This window comes from Phacochoerus africanus, chromosome 8 (genome assembly GCF_016906955.1).
Source record: "Phacochoerus africanus isolate WHEZ1 chromosome 8, ROS_Pafr_v1, whole genome shotgun sequence".
Lineage (NCBI taxonomy): Eukaryota > Metazoa > Chordata > Mammalia > Artiodactyla > Suidae > Phacochoerus > Phacochoerus africanus.
Genome location: NC_062551.1, coordinates 19,568,275 through 19,590,387, shown reverse-complemented (window position 1 = coordinate 19,590,387; position 22,113 = coordinate 19,568,275). Strand labels below are relative to the sequence as shown.

Genomic DNA, 22,113 nt, shown 5'->3' with positions numbered 1-22,113 from the left:
TTATGTCATAGCCACAGCAACACCATATCCAGAGCCACATCTGTGACCTCCACTACAGCTCATGGCAACACCAGATCCTTAACCCACTGAGCAAGGCCAGGGATTGAAACCATATCCTAATGGATACTAGTCGGGTTCATAACCTGCTGAGCCACAGTGGGAGCTCTGCCAACACTTCCCTTTAAATAGCAGATATTCCCAGAGCCTTTCAGTCATTTCAGCTTTAGTGAGAATTTGTTGAGTCAGGTTGACCGCAGTTAGAGCTGAGAGATGGGGGCCGGCGGTAGGGAGGTAGGCAGGAAGAAAGAGGACCTTGGGCCATGGAGGAGCAGGGACAGGGCATGCAGTGGAGGGAAAGCCGCCTCAGGGGCTGGGCCTGCATGGGGAGGGGCAGGGAAGTGGGCCATGGGGGGAGGGCCAAGGGAGGAGCCCTTGCTCCTGACCCACTGTCGTGGGTACCTCACCGGCAGGCTGAGGGCCCGAGGTGCGCAGGCGTATGAGGATTTTCTGCTTTCTGACTGCTCAACAGGAAAAGCGGCAGGGAGATGGGCTGAGCCCCAGTGCCTTGTGAGACAGTAGGAGAATAATGGAACATTCTGCCGAGACAATGGCCATGGCAGGCTGATTGTGAGGGCACCAGCTCCCCGGCAACCCTGGCAATTGCGGGCTTTGAGGAGAAGAGCCTGCTGCCAGGGGTCCTTGCACTAGCTCCCCTTTCAGACTTCCTGGAGGTGGCTGTCTCATGGGTCTCGGCACAGGCTGGGCATGTTGGGAAATGTTGGACAAGGAGCTGGGGCTCCCTGGGGGTGGCTATGCAGGGCTGGCCAGGGCTGGGCTGTGGGACCCTAGACGAGTTACTGGCTCTCTCTGGGCCTCAAAGTTCCGATCAGTGTTAGTCAGGGGCCCTGGGCCCTGCCATGAGGGGTGACTGTGAACTGGCAGGGGCCCTCCGCTCCTTGCAAGCCTCAGGGAAGAGGGCACTGCCCAGTCCTTGGGTCTCCAGAGGTGGAGATTACTGGCAGCCAGGATCCAGGGTCAGCATAAGGGGATCAGGGAGAGTGGTGGCCTCAGCAGGACAGGGATTAGCAGGTGATACTCCAGCCCCAGCCCCCTGCAGGCCTGCAGCCTCCCTCCCGCCTTCCCCAAAAGCAAGGTCATAACAGCCTCAGCCCAGCACCCTGAAGCCCTGGGGCCTACCCACCATCATGGTCACAACCACTGGAGATGGACCCCCGGGTGAGGAAACCCTGGGGAGGTTCTAACTTATTTGCATATATTGGCATATGCTTTGCATACACCTGCCCAAGTGTGGAGGCTGATGGGCCTTGGGACCTCAGGTAGGATTTGGCTCCCTAGTTGCTCCTCCTCCAGGGCTTCATCCAGCCCCCAGAACAGCACCCCCACGTCCCACCCCTTAGAGAAAACTTTCTCAGGCTTGGCTTCATTCATCACCCCACTGCAATTCTTTTTTTTTTTTTTTTTAGCTCTTTTAAGGTTAAAAAAAATAACAAAACACAAGAAGTATATACATACATAACGTAACTCTTAATTGATATGAGACCCCATGTAACTACCAGTCAGATCAAGACACGGGTGCAACTTTGTCAAATGGTGAGCAGTTTCTTAACGTGAAACATAAATTTACCTTATGACCCAGCGTTTCTGCTCCTAGGAATTGTCCCAAGAGAAATGAAAATATATGTCCATACGAAGACGGGCATGCAAACGTTCATAGCAGCATTATTTATAATAGTCGAAATGTGGAAACAAGTGTCCATTGACTCTTGGATGGATAAACAGACTGTGGTATAAACACAAAAACCCTCCATGTGTTATGCAATCCATTTGTATACAATGTCCAGAAAAGGCACATCTTTAGAGACAGGAAGCAGATTAGCTGTTGCCTGGGGCTGAATGAGGGGGCAATTCTAAACAAGCCTGAGGGGCCTTATTGGGGATGGAAATGTTCTAAAGCCAGGTGCCGTGAGTTGTGTAGCTCGGTCAGTTTACTAAAAATTATGGAGTTGTACACTTAAAACAGCTGAATTTTATGGCATGTAAATAATACTACTACAGGAGTTCCCGTTGTGGTGCAGTGGTTAACGAATCTGACTAGGAACCATGAGGTTGCAGATTCGATCCCTGGCCTTACTCAGTGGGTTAAGGATCCGGCGTTGCTGTGAGCTGTGGTGTAGGTCGCAGATGCGGCTCGGATCCCACATTCCTAGTCCCAACCCCGCAAGAAATAACTCTTCTCCTGGCTGCACAGTGTAACCACTGCTTTTTTTGTAGGTTTGCTACATACGTTTGCAGCATAGACAAGACAGGCTAACTGTGCCCTTTGTGAGCTTTGTGTGCGTGGACCATTGGGGTCTTTTGAGTCCGACTTCTTTCCCTCCGTGTATATATATGCACATGAGAGTCATCTAACTGGGTTGTGGCTGAGGGTTGTTCATTTTCCTCACCCTCGAGCCCATGATCCTCCACCCAGGGCCACCTGACTCTGCCCACTTCCCAGGGCTCCTCTGCCTCCATGCTACCAGGTCTGGGGGCGCGGGTCAGCCTCCACGCCCACGGTGGTCCCGTGTGACCGCTCCTTCCCCCACACACTCACCCATGTCCTGGTTCTCCCGCTCCCTCCCCAGCTCCTCCGTTTCCTTTCCCAGCTTGTCCTCTTCCCAGTCTCAAAATGTGCCAGAGGCCTCGGATACCATATTTGGTCCTTCTCCTCTTTACGTTGGAGTCCATCAGTCCTGTAGCTTTGAGCATAATTTTCTTTCTTTCTTTCTTTTTTCTTTTCTTTTCTTTTTTTTTCTTTTTTTTTTTTTGTCTTTTTGCCTTTTCTAGGGCCGCTCCCATGGCATACGGAGGTTCCCAGGCTAGGGGTCTAAACAAAGCTGTAGCCACTGTCCAATGCCAGAGCCACAGCACCGCAGGATCCGAGCCATGTCTGCGACCTACACCACAGCTCATGGCAACGCCGGATCCTTAACCCACTGAGCGAGGCCAGGGAACGAACCCGCAACCTCATGGTTCCTAGTCGGATTCGTTAACCACTGCTCCACGACGGGAACTCCTGAGCATAATTTCCTTTTCTTTTCCGTATAATCTCCATTTTATTGTCTTTTGAAAATATAGAATTCCTTTAGTCTCTAAGGACTCATCTCCTTACATGCACTTTGGTGGAGGTCGCAGGGCAGCACCTGTAGGTCTAAATCGGGGTGGAGATGTTCAAACCTTCTGGGCTTCCCGAGAACGATTCCTGATTACCTTGCTGTGAATGGCACAACTCTCGCAATAATGTCGTTTCACGTACAGCTTGGGAAGCACATAGGCATCGAAAACACTCACTTCAGAAATGTCCCCGACCGCTGCGGCCTCTACAATGTTTCGAATGATGAACTTCTCAAAGGCCTTATCCTCGGGCACGCATCGGGCACAGTTGGTGCAGTGAATAGGCTGCATGTGGCCTCAGCCCTTTTTGGCATGGCCATTGTTCCTTCTTTTCTTGGTCATCTTGGGAGTGACGTCGCAGGAGAGTTTTTTTCTGCTTTTTAGGGCCACACCTGCTACATGTGGAGGTTCCCAGGCTAGGGATCCTGCAATGCGGGATTCAAGCTGCCTCTGCGACATACACCACAGCTCACGGCAATGCTGGATCCTTAACCCACTGAGCGAGGCCAGGGATTGAACTTGCCTCTTCATGCATACTAGTCGGGTTTGTTTCCACTGCACCACAATGGGAATGCCTTTAAGCATCATTTTCAAGCGGAGTTGATGCCACCAAACTTTCTATCTCCAGTCCACTCTCCCAAACCCCAGATGAACCCCCCCACACACCTCTTGCCAGCTCTGGCACCTTTCCTCTTGGATGCCTGCTTGAAGGAGCAGGCGCAAGGGCCACCTTGAGCTCTGCCACTGGCGTTTGACCTGTTGTCACAGAGGATATTCTCCCAACCCAGTTGCCTTTTTTTGGTGGGGCGGGGTTTGCATATCAGAGGTCTGGCACAGGAAGGAGAGCCCAGGAGTCATCCAGTCACAAATTGGTTTATTCCTCCGTTACCTCATGACCAGTCCCTGCTTCCATGCCTGGCCACTGCACAACAGCCCTGCAGATCGTGTCCGGACCCTGTCCTAAACCATCATGGGCTTCCATGGCCCATCGGCTAAAAGCCAATCTTCTGACCACGGCTTACAGGCCCTACATGATCTGTCCTGGATCCCATCTCCCACCACCCTCCCCTACATCCGCTAACACCCCAGCCCCCTCTCTGTTCTTTAGGTGCCTCCAAGCTCATTCCAACCTCAGGACCTTTATTTACCTGTGCCGTGTCCTCTGCCTGGAACACCATTCATTCCGATCTTACATCTCAGCTCAAATATCTTCCTCCTTGGAGTTCCCGTCGTGGCTTAGTGGAAATGAATCTGACTAGGCCATGAGGACGCAGGTTCGATCCCTGGCCTCGCTCAGTGGGCTAAGGATCCGGCGTGGTTGTGAGCTATGGTGTAGGTCACAGATGCAGTTCAGATCTGGCATTGCTGTGGCTGTGGTGTAGGCTGGCGGCTATGGCTCTGATTCGACCCCTAGCCTGGGAACCTCCATAGGCCAAGGGTGCGGCCCTAAAAAGACACACACATAAAAATTTACCTCCTCATAGAGGCACCTACTGCCCACCACCTTATGCATGTCTTTGTCCCGTGTGTTTCTTTCATGGCACTCGGTATATTTGCAGTATGTCTTTACGCATCATCAGTCTTTTTGATTTCTGAATTCTATGTTGGAGAGTAAGTTCTGTGAGGATAGGTCCTATGTCTGTCTTTCTCAATGTGCCAAGGCTGGCACTCTGCCTGGCACGTAGGCAAGCTGGGGAGATGTCGGGACTCACGTTGAGTCCCTGCCCCTTTGCAGAACAGCCCACTGCCCCGCCCCCACCCGTGTCCTGTTGCCTCCTTGAGCCCCTTTAAGCTGGGGCTCTGTCCTCTCCCCCTCTCCCCCGAGGTCACCATCTCCCCTCTAAAGTCCGGCCTGAGGTCGGGGGGGCCAGATCAGAGGGTGTCCGTCATCGATCAGTCCTTGATCCTCCCTAAAGGCCCAGCCCTGGGGCCACAGCCTTTCTGGCCGATGCCAAGACAAGGGCTGCTCAGGCCTTGCCCAGGCTGCCGGAGAGTCTGGTACAGAAGGACTCTGCTCGAGTCCCTGCTTTGGGGCTGGGGAGCTGGGGCGTGCCTCCTGCCACTGCTGACTGAGAGGTGACAAGCCACCTTGAAGAGTCTCCCAGAATCACTTGGAGACTCCAATCCATCATTCTCCCATCAGCCACTCTGTGGGTTGGCCAAGGTATGTGGGCAACCAGGTCCCCTGGCAGCTCATGGTGCCCCACACCAGGGCCATGTGGGGGCTCCTTCTCTGGGGCCCAGATCCCTGCTGGCCCTGGGGGTTGAGGGGTTGAGGCTCCCTCAGCATCCAATTCCTCTCTTCACCGCCACCTCCCCACCCTGTTGGGCACCTCCTAATCCTTTGCACACGGCCCCGGCTGCCGCCTGCCGCCAATTAATCCCCGCTCTGTGCGAGAGGCCGGCTGAGAGAAGCAGGAAGAGGCAGCTCCTGGCTGGAGGACGGGACGGCATCTGAGCAGGTAACTCAGGGTGAGGTGGAGGCTGGGTGGGACCCCTGCTGGGACCCCCTCTGTGCTGTCCTCCCAGCAAGGCACTTAGTTTGTTTGTTTGTTTGTTTTTGTCTTTTTGCTATTTCTTGGGCCGCTCCCGCGGCATATGGAGGTTCCCAGGCTAGGGGTCGAATCGGAGCTGTAGCCACCGGCCTACGCCAGAGCCGCAGCAACGCGGGATCCGAGCCGCGTCTGCCACCTACACCACAGCTCACGGCAACGCCGGATCGTTAACCCACTGAGCAAGGGCAGGGACCGAACCCGCAACCTCATGGTTCCTAGTCGGATTCGCTAACCACTGTGCCACGATGGGAACTCCCGAGCAAGGCACTTAGACACGGAGAAGCCGGCAGGGCTGGACATCTGAGCCTTCCCTCTTCCCCCGTGGGACTCACGACTTGGTGAATCGTCGAGGCAGCTTATGAAACGCACATTCCATGTCCCTCAGTGGGTTTTCAGGGGCCTAGGAATCTGTATTTTTCCCTAGCTCCCCAGATGATTTTGAAGGGCTGGTCTCCGAGCACCATCATTGCCCTGGGCTACCACTCCCAGGCCCCCCCCTCCTCGCCTGAGCCTCCCTCATCCATGTGGAATCAGAGGAAAGATAGGAGGGACCTGCGAGTGTCTCATTCCAGGAGGAGAGGGCTGGGGAAGAAGGAAAACTGGGAGCGGGGAAGCCTTCCCTAGTCTTTTCCAGAAGGTTCGCAAACACAAGCCAGAATTGCTGCCTGCTGGGAAAGGGCTTACAGGACCGGCTGCAGAGGAACCTCACCCTTGGCAAATGTCAGAACCACCAGAGTGGCTGTGGGACACCTGAGGTCGGGCAGACCTGCGTGCACATGCGGCTTGGCCACTTACTGGCTGTGTCGCTTTGGGCAAGTCTACTGACCTCTCTGTGCCACCCCTTCCTTAGCTGTAAAATAGGATGAAAACGCCTATTTTACTGAGGCTGAGTAGGGGGAGGTGGTGAGAATAAGGATCAGGCGATCACGGCTGTGGGGCTGTCGGTGGCTGGCTGGGGACGGTGGAATCCGCCTTCCTAAATGTGAGGTCTTGGGCTCCACCAACCTTGGATATCAGTGACTATACCCCCCGCCCAACAAGGAAATGAAAGACCAAAGGGGTCATATCTGGCCGAAGGTCACATTTTTGGTGGCTGAGCCAGGCTGAGCTAGTGCTGCCCTAAAAAAGCAAAAAAAAAAAAAAAATGGGGATGGCTCCATAATATTCCATTTTTGGATTATTACAATTTATTTAATCTATGCCCCTCTTACAAATAAGCAGTTAGATACTTTCCAATAACTGGTCTCCTCCTGACGGATTTGGATATGTCTTATCTTTTGCTCTAATGCTATTGTGACCAGACTCTTTATACATGTGTGTGGGCTTGAGTATTTCTATAAAGTGCATACTTGGAAGTGTAATTGCAAAAGTGTTTTTAAAGATGGTGAAAGATGGAGTTCCTGTTGTGGCTCAGTGGAAACGAATCCCACTAGCATCCATGAGGACGTAGGTTGGATCCCTGGGCTCGCTCAGTGGGTTAAAGACCTGGCGTTGCTGTGACCTCTGGTGTAGGTGTCAGATGTGGCTCGGATCCCGCGTTGCTGTGGCTGTGATCCCGCGTTGCTGTGGCTGTGGCGTAGGCCGGTGGCTACAGCTCCGATTCGAACCCTAGAGTGGGAACCTCCAGGTGCTGCAGGTGTGGCCCTGAAAAGAGAAAAATAAAAAATAAAAAAAACAAAGATGGTGAAAGACAAGGGAAATGTGTAACCCACAAAAGCAGCCCACCAGTGGTGGGCAACTGTGAGCACTCCCGGGAGGCCTAAGGACTCTGTCCCTTACAGGTGTCAGGATGTTGAGCTGGGTCCAGAGGGTGCTGCCTCAGCCCCCGGGGAACCCTCGGAAGACCAGGAGAGAGGAGGCGGGGGTGGAACCAGAGCCAGAGTTGGAGCTGGAGCCTGAAACAGCCCTGGAGGAGACGGAGCTAGAGGAAGAGTCCCTGGTAAGAACTGGAGGGTGAGGAAGGCCAGGCTGGCCTCGCAGCTCAGAGAATTCCCGGCTTGGGTCAGCTGCCCCCACGGACCTGACCTCCCACGACGGAGAAACCTGGAGCCGGAAGGAAACGTGGGGGTCTCCTGGTTCCGTAAATGGCCAGGGAGTGAATGTTTTAGGCCTTGTAGGTCAGGCCAGCTCTGTTAATTCCTCAACTCTGCCACTGTAGTGTGAAAACAGCCACAGACAATATGTAAATGAATGAATGTCCGTGGCCGTGTCCCAATAAAACTTTATTTACAAAACAAGCCATAGGCTGGGTTTGGCCCACCGGCCCTTGGTTGCCATCCTTTAGAGTCTAGAACAGAGCTCCCCAAAGAGCCAGTCCATGAACTGTTTGTTACCGGTCCAAGATGAGGTCAGAAACTGGCCAGGTGTAAAGCCGCTGTGGAACTCAGTTCAGTTGGCATTTGTTTGGCAGTGAGACTCTCGTGAGAAGGGAAGCAGTGGGTGGATACACAACCTGCCGCAGACGGCGTGATCACGTGGGCCACTAAGTCCGCTGGTTGACGCTGGTTCATGGACCACATTTTGAGCATCCATGTGCTCCTTGTGCTCTGATGGTATATTTGTGCATGCGTGTGTGTTAGCAGAGTGTGCGCACACGAATACATGTGCTGACTCACAGCTGCGTGTGCACACATACGCACGCACATACATGCATATGTGTATTAATGTGTATGTGCATTCGTGTGTCTGTAGTTTCAAGTGTATGTGTGACATGCTAGTGTATTTAAGTGTGTTTCTGAGTCTGTGAGTGATTTCATGTGCATGTATGCACGTGTGCTCGTGTTTGCTTATCTGTGCGTGCGTGTACAGACCTATTTGTATGGGCCTGCGTGTTTGTATAGATAAAGACTCTGTGCTTCTGTGCCTGTGTGCACATTTGTGTATTTGTGTGTTGATGAACATATGATATATTTATGTTCGTGTGTCAGTGCATATGCATATGTGTGTACCTGCCTATGTTTAGGTGACTGAGCATATACATGTCATGTGTGCATACGAATATCTGTGTACACAGGCAAACGCATGCGTGTGCATATTCATGTTTGTGTGTCTGTGTCTGTACACTTGCAGGCATTTGCATATGTGTGCCTCTGTAGGCCTGCTGCACATGTGTATTTACACAAGTTGGCGTGTGCCTACATGCACATGTCCCTGTGGGGGACATGTGTGCACATGCAAATGTGTATCCCATGTGCTTTGTGTCTTACGTGTACCCACCCACGAGTGAGGAGATGCATTTATTTTCGCATCAGCCCGTGTATATGTGCACGTGTGTATACACTGTGTCTTTGTGTTACTATCTGTATACGCATGTGCTTATGTGTGTGTGTAGATGTATGTGAGAGTGAGTGGATTAGTGTCCGCGTGCACTCATGCTAGTGTGTCTGTACGCACATGCATGCTTGTCCATGCACACACGTGCACACAGCAGCAGGAGGCGCCGCTGCAGAGGCAGATGAGAGGCAGAGGCAGAGGCTCTGCAGGGGGTGGGAGGTTTGGTGCCCGAGACTGAGACGGAGACGGATCCCGCTGGCTGGGGCCTGGGGTGGGCCCCTCTCCCCTCCTCCTCCCCTCAGTTGCCCCAAGGCCTCTTAACTCTCTAAACTTCCTCCCTCCTTTCAGGCCACTGGAGCGGGCAGCATCCTAGGGGATGTGATAGGCCTGGAGGGCACCCTGTAGGAGGTGTGAGGGCCCAGTCCTGGATAAGGGGCCTCTGGGCCTGGGAAGGAGGACGTGTCCCAGGTGGAGGGACAGGGCACCAGGATTTACAGAGATAACTGTGAGAATAGAGCTGTTTGGTCCGGTGGGGCGTGGGGTGGGGTGGAGTCAGTCGTGAGTCTCGGCTGAAACAGGCTGATCTCACTGAGGCCTGACCCAGGTCTGTTTGAACCCTCCAGCCACCTGCGGAGCCCTGCAAGGGGACGGAAGAGGCTGCAGCTGATCAGGGCCCTCAGGGTGAGTGCTGGAAGCCCGGCTGGCGGCTGGCGGGGAGTGTGGGGGATGGGTGGAGCCTTGTAGTGGTTCAGGAGGCTGGCAGGTCCACTTAACAGATGAAGAAACTGAGACTCAGAGGGAAGCCAAGGGCACTTTTTAGCTGAGCTGAGCTTGAACCCCAGGCTTCTGACTCCCTTAAGGTTCTCCCCTCTTTTCTGCTTCTGACTTGACCTCCCCAGTAGGATAGAAATGGGCCTTTCTGGGAGTACCTGCTGTGGTGCAGCTGGTTAAGGATCTGGCGTTGCCACGGCTGCAGCTTGGATTCGATCCCTGGCCCTAGGAACTTCCATATGCCTCCAGTATAGCCCCCCCCCCAAAAAAAAAGAGAGAGAGAGAGAGAGAAAAGAAAAGAAATGGGCCCCTCTGAGGCTTCAGTGCTTAAGAATGGGGGACTCTTTTCCAGAAAGCCAGGAGGCTGCCCCTCCTCCGCCCACATCCCTCCAGGCTCAGGTTGCTGTGGTGCCCGAAGTGAACAGGTACCGTGCCACCCTCCCCTCGCCCAGAGCCAGCCCCCCCCCGCCCAGCTAGGGAGCCCCCGTGCTCTGCAGGCAGGTCTGCAGCCATGCCAAAGCAAAGGCCCAGGACTTCTTGGGAATTGGCTGAGGGGAGCTCCAGGCAGAAAGGGGGTTCTCCTGGGCCAAGTGGACCACATGACCAAGGGAAAAGGGGAGTGGGGACTGGAGGTTGGGTGAAACGCGGGGCCAGTTTGGCCAGAGCTTTGGATGTTCCCGATGGAGACAGAAATCCAGACTTTGCCATGAAATCCCCCAGACAGCTCAAGCATTTTCTGCCCTTGGTGCTCGTCCAGGCGAGCGTGTCTGCAGTGGGGCTGGCCTCGGACAGTGGGTCTGTGACCCTCGAGTTTAGGCTGATCAGCCGCCGTCACAAGGAAACACCCTACAGAAAACCCCCAACCCTTCCAGAGCACAAGACATGCCAAGGGCAGGAGGGGTCCCCCTGGAGCCAGGCTAAGGGGGCAGCAGGGTGACGAGAGAGCAGCTCTTACTCACTATTTGACTGGGGGTGGGGGGGGCGAGGGAAGTGTGCTGAGAATGGCATGGGGCATGCCTGGCCTCGCCAGGGGTTGGTGTCCCCCATTTTCCAGAGAAGAACTCAAGGCTACAGGAGAGAGGTGATGTGTCTGAGGTGTCACAGTGGGGAAATAGAGGTTTGGGATTCAAACCAAGTTCTTTTTTTTTTTGGCTTTTTAGGGCCATACTCTTGGCATATGGAGGTTCCCAGGCTAAGGGTTGAATCGGAGCTGTTGCTGCCGGCCTATGCCACTGTCACAGTAACATGGGATCCCAGCCGCATCTGCGACCTACACCGCAGCTCAGGGCAACGCTGGATCCTTAACCCACTGAGCGAGGCCAGGGATCGAACCTGCGTCCTCATGGATGTTAGTCTGATTCGTTTCTGCTGAGCCACGACGGGATCTCCCAAACCAAGTTCTTTAGATGCTGTGGAGGGGCTGGGCATGTTGAGGGCAGACCGGGATCTCTGTCCACAGCGGTCCCAGCGGCTGGGTGTTGACCTGGCTCAGGAAGGGCGTGGAGAAGGTTGTCCCGCAGCCCGTCCACAACGGCGGCGGGCCCACCCAGAGCACTGCTGCCTGCGTGGAGGGTCCAGCTCAGGTACTACCAGGGCTGGGAGCTGAGGCAGGTTGGGCAGGGAAGGGGCGGGAGAGAGGCTGTGTGCACCTGGACTCTCTGCCCATGTTGTGTCTGTCTGTCGCGGCAGGCAGGAGCGCAGATCCTTGGGCACTGCAGCACTGGGGGCTCAGGTAAGGCCAGGAGGCAGGTGGTTTCACACAGGGAGGTTGGGGGCTGTGGGGTCGGCTCCTGCATCCCGGAAAGAGTCCGCAGAGCCAGCGCCTCTCATCTGCCTGCGCCTGGGTTTGAACCTGGGCTTGAGTTGGGCTGACCGAGGGGGGCGTGGGGGCTCAGGGCAGCCTCTTGCTGCTGACCATCTTCCTTCCCTCTGCAGATGGTCCCCACGCGGTCCCCAGGGCCCAAGACGCTGGGTGAGTCCCCATCCCCGAGCCTCATCTGTAGTGTGTGGGGTGGGCTCTGGATCCACATCAGTGCGTGACCTTGAACGTGCTTCATCTTTTCTGGACCTCACGTTTCTTGCCCACAAATGCGGACAGTGGGCCCAGTGCTGCCTATGGCTTTCGGTGCTGATTACGGGGAGATCCCTGGTGGGGGCCGCCTTCCGAGGACGGGGAGGAGGTGCAGATGGGCTCCTTAGACAGAAGCTTTGTGTAGGGGGGGGCGCAGTGTGGAGCCCGGAGGCGGGGCCTGGGACACTGCGGTGCCTCACAGCTGGCAACAGCTTCAGACTTCTCAGAGCTGAGGGAGGGGGTGCAGGCTAGGCAGGAGGCCGTGGCAAATGGGGGAGCCCATGTCCCTCTCCAGGGAGGGGCCTCTGTCTTGCAGGAGTGCCAGCCCAGTGTGACCAGATCCACCACCTCTTCAAGAGAAGCTCGAAATTTAGGTTTTTACGTAATCCTTAATTTGTAGATATTGCCAATTCACAGAAAAGTTTTCAAAAACACCGTGAGCCCCCACCCCCAATAAACCTGAAGCCTCCGGTGTGCCGCCTCGGCTGAAAATCCGGAGTCACACATTCATGTCCCTTCCTGCCTTAGACTGCGTGTCCTTGAGCACAGAGCCTGGTCCCCTGACACCCAGCACAGTACCTGCCCAGAGACGTGAGACTCAGATGAGATGAATGAATAGATGAATGAATGGATGAATATATGCAATCACACACCTCATTCATTCATTCATTGCGCCAGCTTGCTCTTTATTTCTTTGTCCCCTGGAGGCTGCCCAGATCATGGGTCCCCAGGGCCACTCTGCTGACTTGTGAGACCAGTAAAGCGATTTAGGATGAAGGCATCCAGAGGATTTGCCAGCGTTCCTTTGGGCCAGATCTGGGGAATGGGTTCCCCTGGGAGCATGGAGCTCCCTAAAGAGGGCAGAGCTGCCTGGAGGCCTGGTGGGTCTGGGGACCCTGCCTTCGCCCCAGGGCCAGCTGCATGATTTGTGGGTCCTGGTGCAACATAAAAATGCAGGACTCATTTAAAAAATATTAGAAGTTGTCACGCACTTGTGGCCCTAAAAAGACAAAAGACCAAAAAAAAAAAAAAATTAGGAGTTTAAGATGGTGACAACAGAGCATGAACCAAAAATGGGCCCTTCTAAGTTCGAGGCCCTGTGCAATGGCATTGCTCATGTACCCACAAAGCCAGACCTACTTGCCCCAGTCACGGGGAGACAGGAATGCTGCATTCAGGTCCCCATGCAGCACCTACTCTTGTCTGCTACCCATGAGGCCAAGGCTGGGCCTATGGCCCCAGAGCCTGTCCAACCCTCGTTCAGAATTTGAGGTGGGTGGGCGTCCCCCCACCACCGGGGGCCCCTTAAAAGTATCCAGTTCAGGGTCCCCACTGGGCAGAGTGGGAGCCAAGGAAGGGCTGGTGGAGGCTTGTGACCCCAGCAGGTGGTTGGGACAGAGTATCTGGTCACTCCTGAAGTCGTTTGGCTGACTACTGGCCCCTCTGCAGACCCGGGCCCTGGCTGCTCAGGTGGTTCAAGCAGAATGTGGAGAAAATGCTGCCTCAGCCCCTGAAAACCTCTGAGGTAAGTTGAGGAAATGGGGGGAGCGGGCAGCTGAGCACCCAGGAAGGGCCTACCTACTCCAGCAGGTGTGCCCCGACCCCGGGGCCCACGGAGGGTGCTCTCCTCCCTGGAGGGGGCTTGATGGGGAGGAGTGGCTGCATGATGGGCGGGGGATTCAGGGGAAGGGTGGGCCGGGTGGGCTGGCCAGGACCACCAGGGCCTTCCTCCTCTGTGACCTCACTTCCTGTTTACGGCCCAGGGCTGGAGAGACGAGTCTGCAGATGCCGCCTTGGGTCCAGGTACAGGGAGGGGACCTGGGAAGGGCTGCCTGGGATGGTTGCAGACTGGGCTGGGGATACTGGGCCCTGAAGGATGCTCGGGGAGGGGTTCAGGGCTTGCAGGGGATAGGATGCTGTGGGAGTCCCGAAATCCTTCTCTAGTCCAGCCTGGGAGACCCGTAGCCTGGGACAGCATTGCGGGGTCCTGGACAAGTCCCTCCTCGTCTCTGCACCTTGGCTCCAGTCTGTCTGATGAAGGGGTAGTTGGGGTGGTCCCAAGGGGCTCCTCAGTCACGTTGGCACCTTGAATTTGGCCCCCTGTGCCCTTGAGGGGTGACATGGAGCCATGCCATGTTCTCACCCTCCTGCCCTCCCTGCTGCCCAGAGCCCCCAGGACCCCCCTTGGAAATGAAGCCCACGCAGCAGGCTCAGGAGAGCCCCTCCCTGCCTGCTCCCTACCCCCCAAAGCCTGAGGAGGAGCCGTCTCCAGACCCCCAGCCCGACATCCAGGCCTCCTCCCCGCCGCTGCCTGGGGACTCTGCCAGGTGAGCCCCCTAAACGCTTGACCTCCCATGAGCAGCATGCTCAGCACCTGGTCCCAGCCTAGCGCCCAACCTTCCCCAAAGGAGTCTTTTCAATGAGAAAAGTAGCACATGCACCTGGGAGTAAATTCAAAGGGGTTTCTGGTGGCCCCTCCCCAGGCAATTGCATAAGCAGCTCCTCCTGCTCCACTTGCAGACAAGCGCTCAGCACATTTTTCTTGAAAGGCACATACTGGCAGCAGCTGCCTGTGGATGCTGTTTCTCACTTTTTTTCACCTGAAAATCTATCTTAGAGGAGGTTTTTTTTTTATGTTTATTTTGAACACTCAATATTTTTAATAACTGCTGTTCTTATTTATTTATTTTGTCTTTTTTTTTTAAGGGCCACACCCACGGCATATGGAGGTTCCCAGGCTAGGGGTTGAATCAGAGCTACAGCTCCCAGCCTATGCCACGGCCACAGGGGTGCAGGATCTGGGCTGTGTCTGTGACCTACACCACAGCTCACGGCAACACCGGATCCCTAACCCACTGAGCGGGGCCAGGGATCAAACCCGCATCCTCATGGATACTAGTCAGGTTCATTAACCATTGAGCCACGATAGGAACTCCAAGAGGAGGTTTTATACCTAGAGGTCTGCTCCATTCGTTCAGTGGCCGCATAGGACTTTGGACTTCGTTACAGATGCACCAGATTTATTTAACCATTCATGGCCATTTAGGGTTGTTTCCACTCTTGTTGCAATGAAGAGCCTTATAGAGGCATCACTTCATTCACGTGCATGTAAATCAGAGGAAATGGAAATGTTCGTCCCTTTAAATTTGGGATAGAGGAGTTCCCGTGGCTCAGTGGTTAGTGAACCCGACTAGCATCCATGAGGACTCAGGTTCGATCCCTGGCCTCGCTCAGTGGGTTAAGGATCCGGCGTTGCCCTGAGCTGTGGTGTAGGTTGCCCTGAGCTGTAGGTATATGGCCTGGATCTGGTGTTGGTGTGACTGGTGTCAGCCGGCAGCTGTAGCTCTAATTCGACGCCTAGCCTGGGACCCTCAAAGTAAAATAAAATCGGAAGAGTCACTGCTAAATGCCTAAATGCTCCTGCCCTGGCCATGTGAGGGCCTGCAATGCGCCTTGGGAGTGGGGGGCACTGAATTACCTGCTAGGGTCTGAACAGAAGCCAGAGGCATTCCTGGGGAGGTGGGGGATGGGCAATGGTTTTGGGGACCAGGGACTTGGGTTCTGGTTTGCCTTCGGGCAGGCTTGCTTCCTGCCTTGGGAGGAATCTGACGCTGGCCTCAGTTAACCCACGAGGCCCCACCTGGACATGACCCACCCTCTCTCACTTGCAGGTTGGGGGCCTGGCTCCTGCACCGGCTGGAGATGGCCCTGCCACAGCCAGTGCTCCGTGGGAAGGCTGGGGAGCAGGTTGGTGCTGGGCTGCAGTTGTGGGGGCCCTGGGTGGTGGCTGGAGGGGTCTTGGGAGCTTAGGCAAGGGTGGGGTGATCTCTGGGTGGGTGGATGGTGACAGGGGATGAAGAAAGCCTGCAGCGGGAGCTCAGCCCACCCAACCCTCCTGTCTGCGTGGCTCGCATTCATTCTACGCACACTCTCTGGTCACCGTGGCCGCAGGACTGAGAGGTGCTTCTCCAGCCCCGCCTGCTAAGAGGTCACAGTCAGTGGGGGAGGTGCTTCCACGGGGTGCGGAGGAGGGGGCTCTCAGGAGCATCAAGGAAGACTTCCCAGTGGGGGTGGCCTGCAAGCTGAGACCTGAAGGAGGAGGAGGAGCGTGGATGAATGTGAAGTGGGTGGTGTGGGAAAGGCCCTCCAGGCAGAGGATCAGAATGTGCAAAGGCCCAGAGACAAGGCAGGCCCCGGGATGTTCTGGAAAGAAGTGGGGCTCGCGGGAAACCAGCGGGCCCTGTGCCTTCCTGACAACCCAGGGCTCCCGCATAGACCCTGTCACCCCTCCCTCTCCAAGAGACTGACACCTGGCCCTTCTTTCTTGGGGACACCTGGACTTCTCCACAGAAGCACTTGGAACTAGGAGCTGGGAGGCCTGGATGGCAGTCCCTGCCGCAGTGGGAGGTGGACAGGAAGCTTCAGGGCCTTTCCCCTGCGGGCTAAGCCCTCAGGCTCGGTGCTCACGGCCTCTGTGGGGGCAGAGGAGGCACTGCTTTGGCGCATTTCAAGAGGGGGAAGGGCGTGTCCAGCGGCGGGCAGATCAGTGGATGAAGGTGTGCTCGCTGAATGCGGGTCCCCCAGGCCAGGGCTGGCAGGGCGAGGCCTTCGAGTCAAAGGAGCTACGAGAAAACCCTCCGGGGAAGGACGGGAGAGGGTTTCATATGTGGAGAACTGGCGAGGGGCATTCCAGGTGGGCCCCCAGCCTGGGCAAGGGAGCTGAGGGAGGACCAGGCAAGCCGTGACTGGGTAGGGGAGTGACTAGAGCAGCAGGTGACCTGAGGTGGGAGGGGAGAAGCAGGGCGGGACCTTCTGCAGTGACCTGATTTCCGTGAGGAGACCCTCCTGCCTTGTGGGTGCCTGATCGAAGCAGGGAGGCCCGTGAGGAGGTCACAGCAGTTTTTCCCCCATACAGGAGGCTGATTCCCCTGTGACGTGTGACGTGCAGACCAGTAAGTGACACACTAGTGGGCCCTCGTGTGCATCTCCGTGGGGGTTGCCTGGTCTGAGTGCACAGGGGTAGTGGGGCTGTCCCTGTCCAGCCTGGACGCAGGGATGGCAGGCTGGCCAGAGTCTCCAGATCTGGAGCTGGGAGACCTCCAGGCTCCGCAGGTGCCGCCTCTGGTCAGCCTGGCCGGGTGATGGCCAGAGCCAGGCAGTATCTGGAGGCCCCTTCTGGGGCCCCGGGGGTCTGGGCACATAGGTGGTCCTGGGCCTGCCTTCCAGCTTCTATGCAGAGAAGGTAATTCTGAAGTCAAGTCCATTGGACCCCCCCGCCCCTCCTTCCTGCTAGGAGGTCCTGGAGAGAGCTACCCACTGTCCCCCAAGGCAGCGCATTTTGCTCAGCCAAGTCCCTGGTTGGGGGATGAAAGGGGAAGGCTGGGGTCTCTCTCTGGGGGATCTGGACCCCACAGGACTCAGCTTTCTTGAGCAGAGAGGGTGTCCCCTTGCCTGTGGGCTGTGTGTTCTTTTACCCCAGACCTGCAATATGACTGGTGCCCAGACTGTGGTCAGGAGGGGAGGTTGGGGTCCAATCCTGCTCTTCCTTCATGTCGTGGTGGTGCCTGGAGAAGCCTGTGCTGCGGGGGCCTTTGCTCATTCATTCGTCCATCCATTCACACATGGCCATAGAGGGCTGATGGGGGCCAGGCCTGTGACAAGCACTAGCAGCCAGCAGAGCAGCGTTCAGGCCTGGGGCAGTGGCTCTGTTCCATCCGGACACAGGCCCACAGGGCGGGGTGGCCTCTGCGGAGCCCGGGTTGGACAGAGTGGCTGTGGGAGGTGATGGGGGATGGTTTATGACGACATCATCATCGGGGGGCTCAGAGCAGGGCTCGCTCAGCCTGGAGCTCATGGCCAGCTGGGGGGGGGGGGTGGGCAGAGCAGGGGGCCCACGGCTGTTGGGGAAGGCGGAGGGGCAGAGATGTGCCCAAGTCACAGAGATGGTCATTTTGGAGCAATGCTTAGAGACCCCTCGGCTCGGCAGCAGCTTGCAGACCAAGGTTAGAGAAACAGAAGACCTTCCCTGGAACAGAGACCTGTCCCCTCCCCCCTGCCAGGGCTGCTCTGAGGATGGTGCCCCAGCCCCCTTTCACCTTCCTCCCTGCTCCTCTGGAAGGAGACGGGGCACAGGCAGCTGTAGGCAGGTCCCCCGCCTGGCCGGGTGGCGGGGGCAGCCCGAGGGCAGACTCACCCCCTGGGGCCGGGAAGCAGGTGTGGCACTGCCATAACAAGGGACCGTAAACAGGTGCCTTCAAACAGCAGGAATGTATTTTCTCGCAGTTCAGGGGGCCGGAAATCCAAAACTGAGATGTTGGCGGCTTGGATCTTCTTGAGTGGGAAACTCTGCTGGGCTTCTCTCCTGGCCGTGGTGGCTGCTGGCCATCCTCAGTGTCCCTTGGCATCTAGCTGCCCTCCCGTCTCTGCCTTTCCTCTGTGTCCATCACATCGCCCCCTCTATCTTCTGTAAGGACACCAGTCATGGGATTTGGGGCCCACCCCAAATCCGGCGTGATCTCGTCTTGGGATCTTTAAGTGGTGACATCTGCAATGACTGTTTCCAATAAGATCACACTCACAGGTGTCAGGGAGTAGGACTGGATGTAGGACTTGAGGGGACCCCGAGGGGCTGAGGGGTGCATGTCCCTCCCCTGCTCCCCGCGCCGTCCCCCAGCCTCCGGGTCCTGTCCCGCACTCCTTCCCTCCGCCTGTCCATCCCGCCACCCACCCTTCTGTCTTCTCCTTTGTTTCAGGGGTGGCGGCAGCTGGAGGCCTCTGAAACAAAAGGGAAGGCAGCCTGGGAGAGTGCAGATGGACAGACGGACAGATGGATGGAAGGAGAGAAGGGTGCCCTGAAGAGAAGACCTGTGGGGGGGGGGACACGGTGGCCACTGACGCCCCCTGACCCTCCTTAACCCCCTGCTTCCCTCCCAGTCCCAGGCAGGGTGCGGGGAGCTGGTCCCAGCACTGCCTCTCAGGGACCGAGCCTGGCCCCTTTGCGCCGGAGCCAGGGGAAGGCCGGCCCAGGGCAGCCTGTGGGATTTAGGCTAGACAGCAGGAGGACTTCCCACTGTGGGAAAGCCCGCAGGACTCTCTTTGAGAGGATGCTTGCACTGCTCTCAGCGTGGCACCTGGCACACTCGGTGCCCCCATGGGACAGTTTTTGCCAGAAGAGGATCTCCTTAGGCTTGACCATGTTCTCACCCGCAGAGAGTCAGGGACCACTAGTGGACAGCAACAGATGCTTTCACTGACATTAAAAAGCACGTGTTAGCACATCAAACCTGTGAACGAATGCTCTCATTGCTTTGGGCAGGGCTGCCTTGAGTACCTAGGTTTGGGAAGTGCGTGGATTGATATGGCCTGTGGGGGAGTTCCCGCTGTGGTACAGTGGGTTAAGGATCCAGTGTTGCCACAGCTGTAGCATAGGTCACAGCTGCAGCTTGGACTTGACCCCTGGCCCAGGAACTTCCATATACTGGGGGTGCAGTTGAAAAGTGAAAACAACTCTCTGGCCTGTGGTATAGGGGTTGCTAAAGGAAAAGTTAGCCAGGGGTCCTGAGCTGGTTGCCCTTGGTCCCAGCTGGCCCAAAAATGTCTTCACTGGGGGCAAGGAGTGATTTCAAAAATTAGGATTAGTTGTCAGGAGTTCCCATTGTGGCTCAGCGGGTTAAGAACCTGACATAGTCTCTGTGGGGACGCAGGACTGATCCCTGGCCTTGCTCAGTGGGTTAAGGATCCGGTGTTGCCACAAGCTATGGCCTAAGTTGCAGAGGCGACTTGGATTCGTTGCTGCGGCTGTGGTGTAGGCAGGCAGCTGCCGCTCCGATTCAGCCCCTAGCCTGGGGACCTCCATATGCCACAGGTGTGGCCATAAAAGTAAATAAATAGAAATAGTGGTCAACATTGTAACATCAGGTGGCTCTGCACAGAAAAATCTGGGTTCTCTTGACAACTGGGACAGTCTGGCTGTAATGGTTCCACACTGTTCTTGTGGCCTGTGGGGGACAGTCCGAAGGCAGGTGACATTCTCCACTTCACCATGTACACCACCTCCCCAGCTACTCAGGCCCCTGTGTTTGAAATTCATGAGATCTCAAACTGGCGGCGAGGGGAAGGCTCCCTGGTGGACAGAATAAAGTGAGCATATGCCTGGAGGCAGGTGTACAGGGAGAGTGGTGGGCCCTGCAGCTGATCTGGAGCCCAGTGTCCTTGATGCACAAGGGAAAACTAGAAAAGTTGGGGCCCGATGTAAGAGGACGAGGCTGTAGGCAATGGGGAGCCATCGAAGGTGGTTGATCAGGGGAGTGGCTTCGCCAAGATTACCCTGAGGCTAAGCAAGCATTGGAGGCGGAGAAGGCAACCGAGGCAGGGATTCTTGGACCTCTGAGTCACATCTGAAGCATCTGGGAGCAGCTATGAAGAATGTCCCATCTTCAAACCTTCCAGTTTAGAGTCTGGGAGCCTGATGAGCTGCCTGTTCAAGAAAGCACCCTCCTCCCCAGATGCTTCGGATGATGGGGTGGTGGCAAGGACCACCCTTGGAGAAATACCCAGTTAGTGAGAGGTTAGTCTTTCAGGGGCTGGGGGTGTGGGGGGGAAGATGTGGGTCTGGACCAGGGAGAGGCAGAGGGAGCAGGTGTCGTGACAGGGAGGAGGGGCTTTGCCGTCAAGGCCTGGGCCTTGCCAGCAACCCAGGGCCTGGGTCGGGGCCTTGGCCTAGAGTCCATGCCTCTGGCTCCCTGTCTCCTGGTCCTAGAAACAGCAGCTCCCTCCCTGGGTAGGGCTGTTGACTGCACTGCTGGAGCCAGAACCCATTCAGCTGCCCCGAGGGTCATCCTGGGCCAGCAGGGGGATGCTGTGCAGGCGGGGGGTGTGCCCGCAAGGGACTCCAAGGTTAAGCTGAAGCCCCGGATGGAGCAATAGCTTCTATGTGAGTTCGAGCACCCATGGGGCTTTGTGGCCCCATCTGTGACCTGGGCACCTGGGTGGACCCTGGAAAAGGCCAGGAGAGCTGTGAGATGCCTGTGGGGAGGGCTCGGTGCTCCATAGGTGAAACAGGCCTCCTTCCCTGCCCCGGGGTCGTACCCCAAGGCTGCTGGTGACCTCAGGCACCATCGTCTTATTTGGCTCTAAAGTGGGGATAGGCCTTGCACAGAGATGAAAGGAGGAAGTGCTTGTAAAATGCTTGCTAACTAATTAGTACCTAAAAAGAAAGGGTTAATGAGAAGGAAGGTGAGGGGGTAGCAAGGACCGCATGAGTGCCTCAGGCTTCGGGGCACCAGACCCCCATCTCATCCAGCACCCGTTATGGAGTGGCTGCCAGTGTTTGGCGGGCACTCCTGAGGCATGTTTGTCACCTGGGATGGCACCAGGGAAACGAGTCAGGGGACCTGGCACTGCCTCCGGCATCCTGTGTGGCCTTGGACAAGTCACTCAGGCTCTCTGGTCTATAAAATGGGGAGAGTACCATTCTTACCTGGCAGAGTTGCCATGAAGGCTCCTGAGCTGTTTTTTTTTTTTTTTTTGTCTTTTTGCTATTTCTTGGGCCGCTCCTGCGGCATATGGAGGTTCCCAGGCTAGGGGTCCAATCGGAGCTGTAGCCACCGCCCTACACCAGGGCCACAGCAACGCAGGATCTGAGCCGCGTCTGCAACCTACACCACAGCTCACGGCAACGCCGGATCGTTAACCCACTGAGCAAGCGCAGGGATCGAACCCGCAACCTCATGGTTCCTAGTCGGATTCGTCAACCACTGCGCCACGATGGGAACTCCGCCTGAGCTATTCTGACTCCTGCGTGTCTCCTGGATGTCACACAGGAGTTTTACCCTCAGGGGCTGAATGGGATGGAGATGCTGCGCCATTGCCAGGTGGTAACAGAATGACTCATATACGCGACACGTATGTCCCACACTGGATTCAGGGCCACAGCTGGAGGATCCTCCCTGAGCAAACACTGGGGCTGCTTATAGGGATGGGGAGCTGGGACCGTAGTTCAGGTTGTGCATGGGGGGCTTCTCTGGAGGGCAGGCAGGCGCCTCCTCTGAGAGGCAGGGTGACATGGGTACCTGGAAGCCCGGAGGCAGGAGGGGCAAGTGAGGTGACTCTTGGAAGGCAGATAGCCCCATGCCTGGACCTAGGGGGTCACCCCATAAAAGAAATTGTTAACCTGTGTCTCAATTTGCTTATCTGTAAAATGGGGACTAAAATTAAAAAAGGAAAATAGGGAGTTCCCATCGTGGCGCAGTGGTTAACGAATCCGACTAG

At 56.2% G+C, this 22,113-nt stretch overlaps 2 protein-coding genes across 2 annotated transcripts in view; one reads left to right on the top strand and one right to left on the bottom strand.

Annotated features, from left to right (window-relative positions):
* Positions 1 to 3,231: 3,231 nt before the first annotated feature.
* Positions 3,232 to 3,465, bottom strand: LOC125133923 (40S ribosomal protein S26-like). Its single transcript, XM_047792614.1, has one exon. It carries the CDS (start codon positions 3,463 to 3,465, stop codon positions 3,232 to 3,234), a length of 234 nt encoding a protein of 77 aa, XP_047648570.1.
* Positions 3,466 to 5,346: 1,881 nt separating this feature from the next.
* The window catches only part of CNGB1 (cyclic nucleotide gated channel subunit beta 1), a 75,339-nt gene continuing 58,572 nt past the window's right edge, over positions 5,347 to 22,113 (top strand). Inside the window, exons 1-12 of the mRNA XM_047791309.1 lie at positions 5,347 to 5,636; positions 7,511 to 7,668; positions 9,626 to 9,687; positions 10,130 to 10,198; positions 11,233 to 11,356; positions 11,463 to 11,505; positions 11,709 to 11,745; positions 13,294 to 13,369; positions 13,608 to 13,647; positions 14,012 to 14,171; positions 15,516 to 15,591; positions 16,760 to 16,796. Of these exons, the coding sequence (XP_047647265.1) occupies positions 7,519 to 7,668; positions 9,626 to 9,687; positions 10,130 to 10,198; positions 11,233 to 11,356; positions 11,463 to 11,505; positions 11,709 to 11,745; positions 13,294 to 13,369; positions 13,608 to 13,647; positions 14,012 to 14,171; positions 15,516 to 15,591; positions 16,760 to 16,796 (874 nt within the window). The 5' untranslated portion in view covers positions 5,347 to 5,636; positions 7,511 to 7,518. The remainder of the gene's footprint in view (positions 5,637 to 7,510; positions 7,669 to 9,625; positions 9,688 to 10,129; positions 10,199 to 11,232; positions 11,357 to 11,462; positions 11,506 to 11,708; positions 11,746 to 13,293; positions 13,370 to 13,607; positions 13,648 to 14,011; positions 14,172 to 15,515; positions 15,592 to 16,759; positions 16,797 to 22,113) is intronic.

Coding starts and splice junctions, on each gene's coding strand:
- LOC125133923 (XM_047792614.1), bottom strand. CDS start 3,465: ATGCAGCCTATTCACTGCACCAACTGTGCCCGATGCGTGCCCGAGGAT.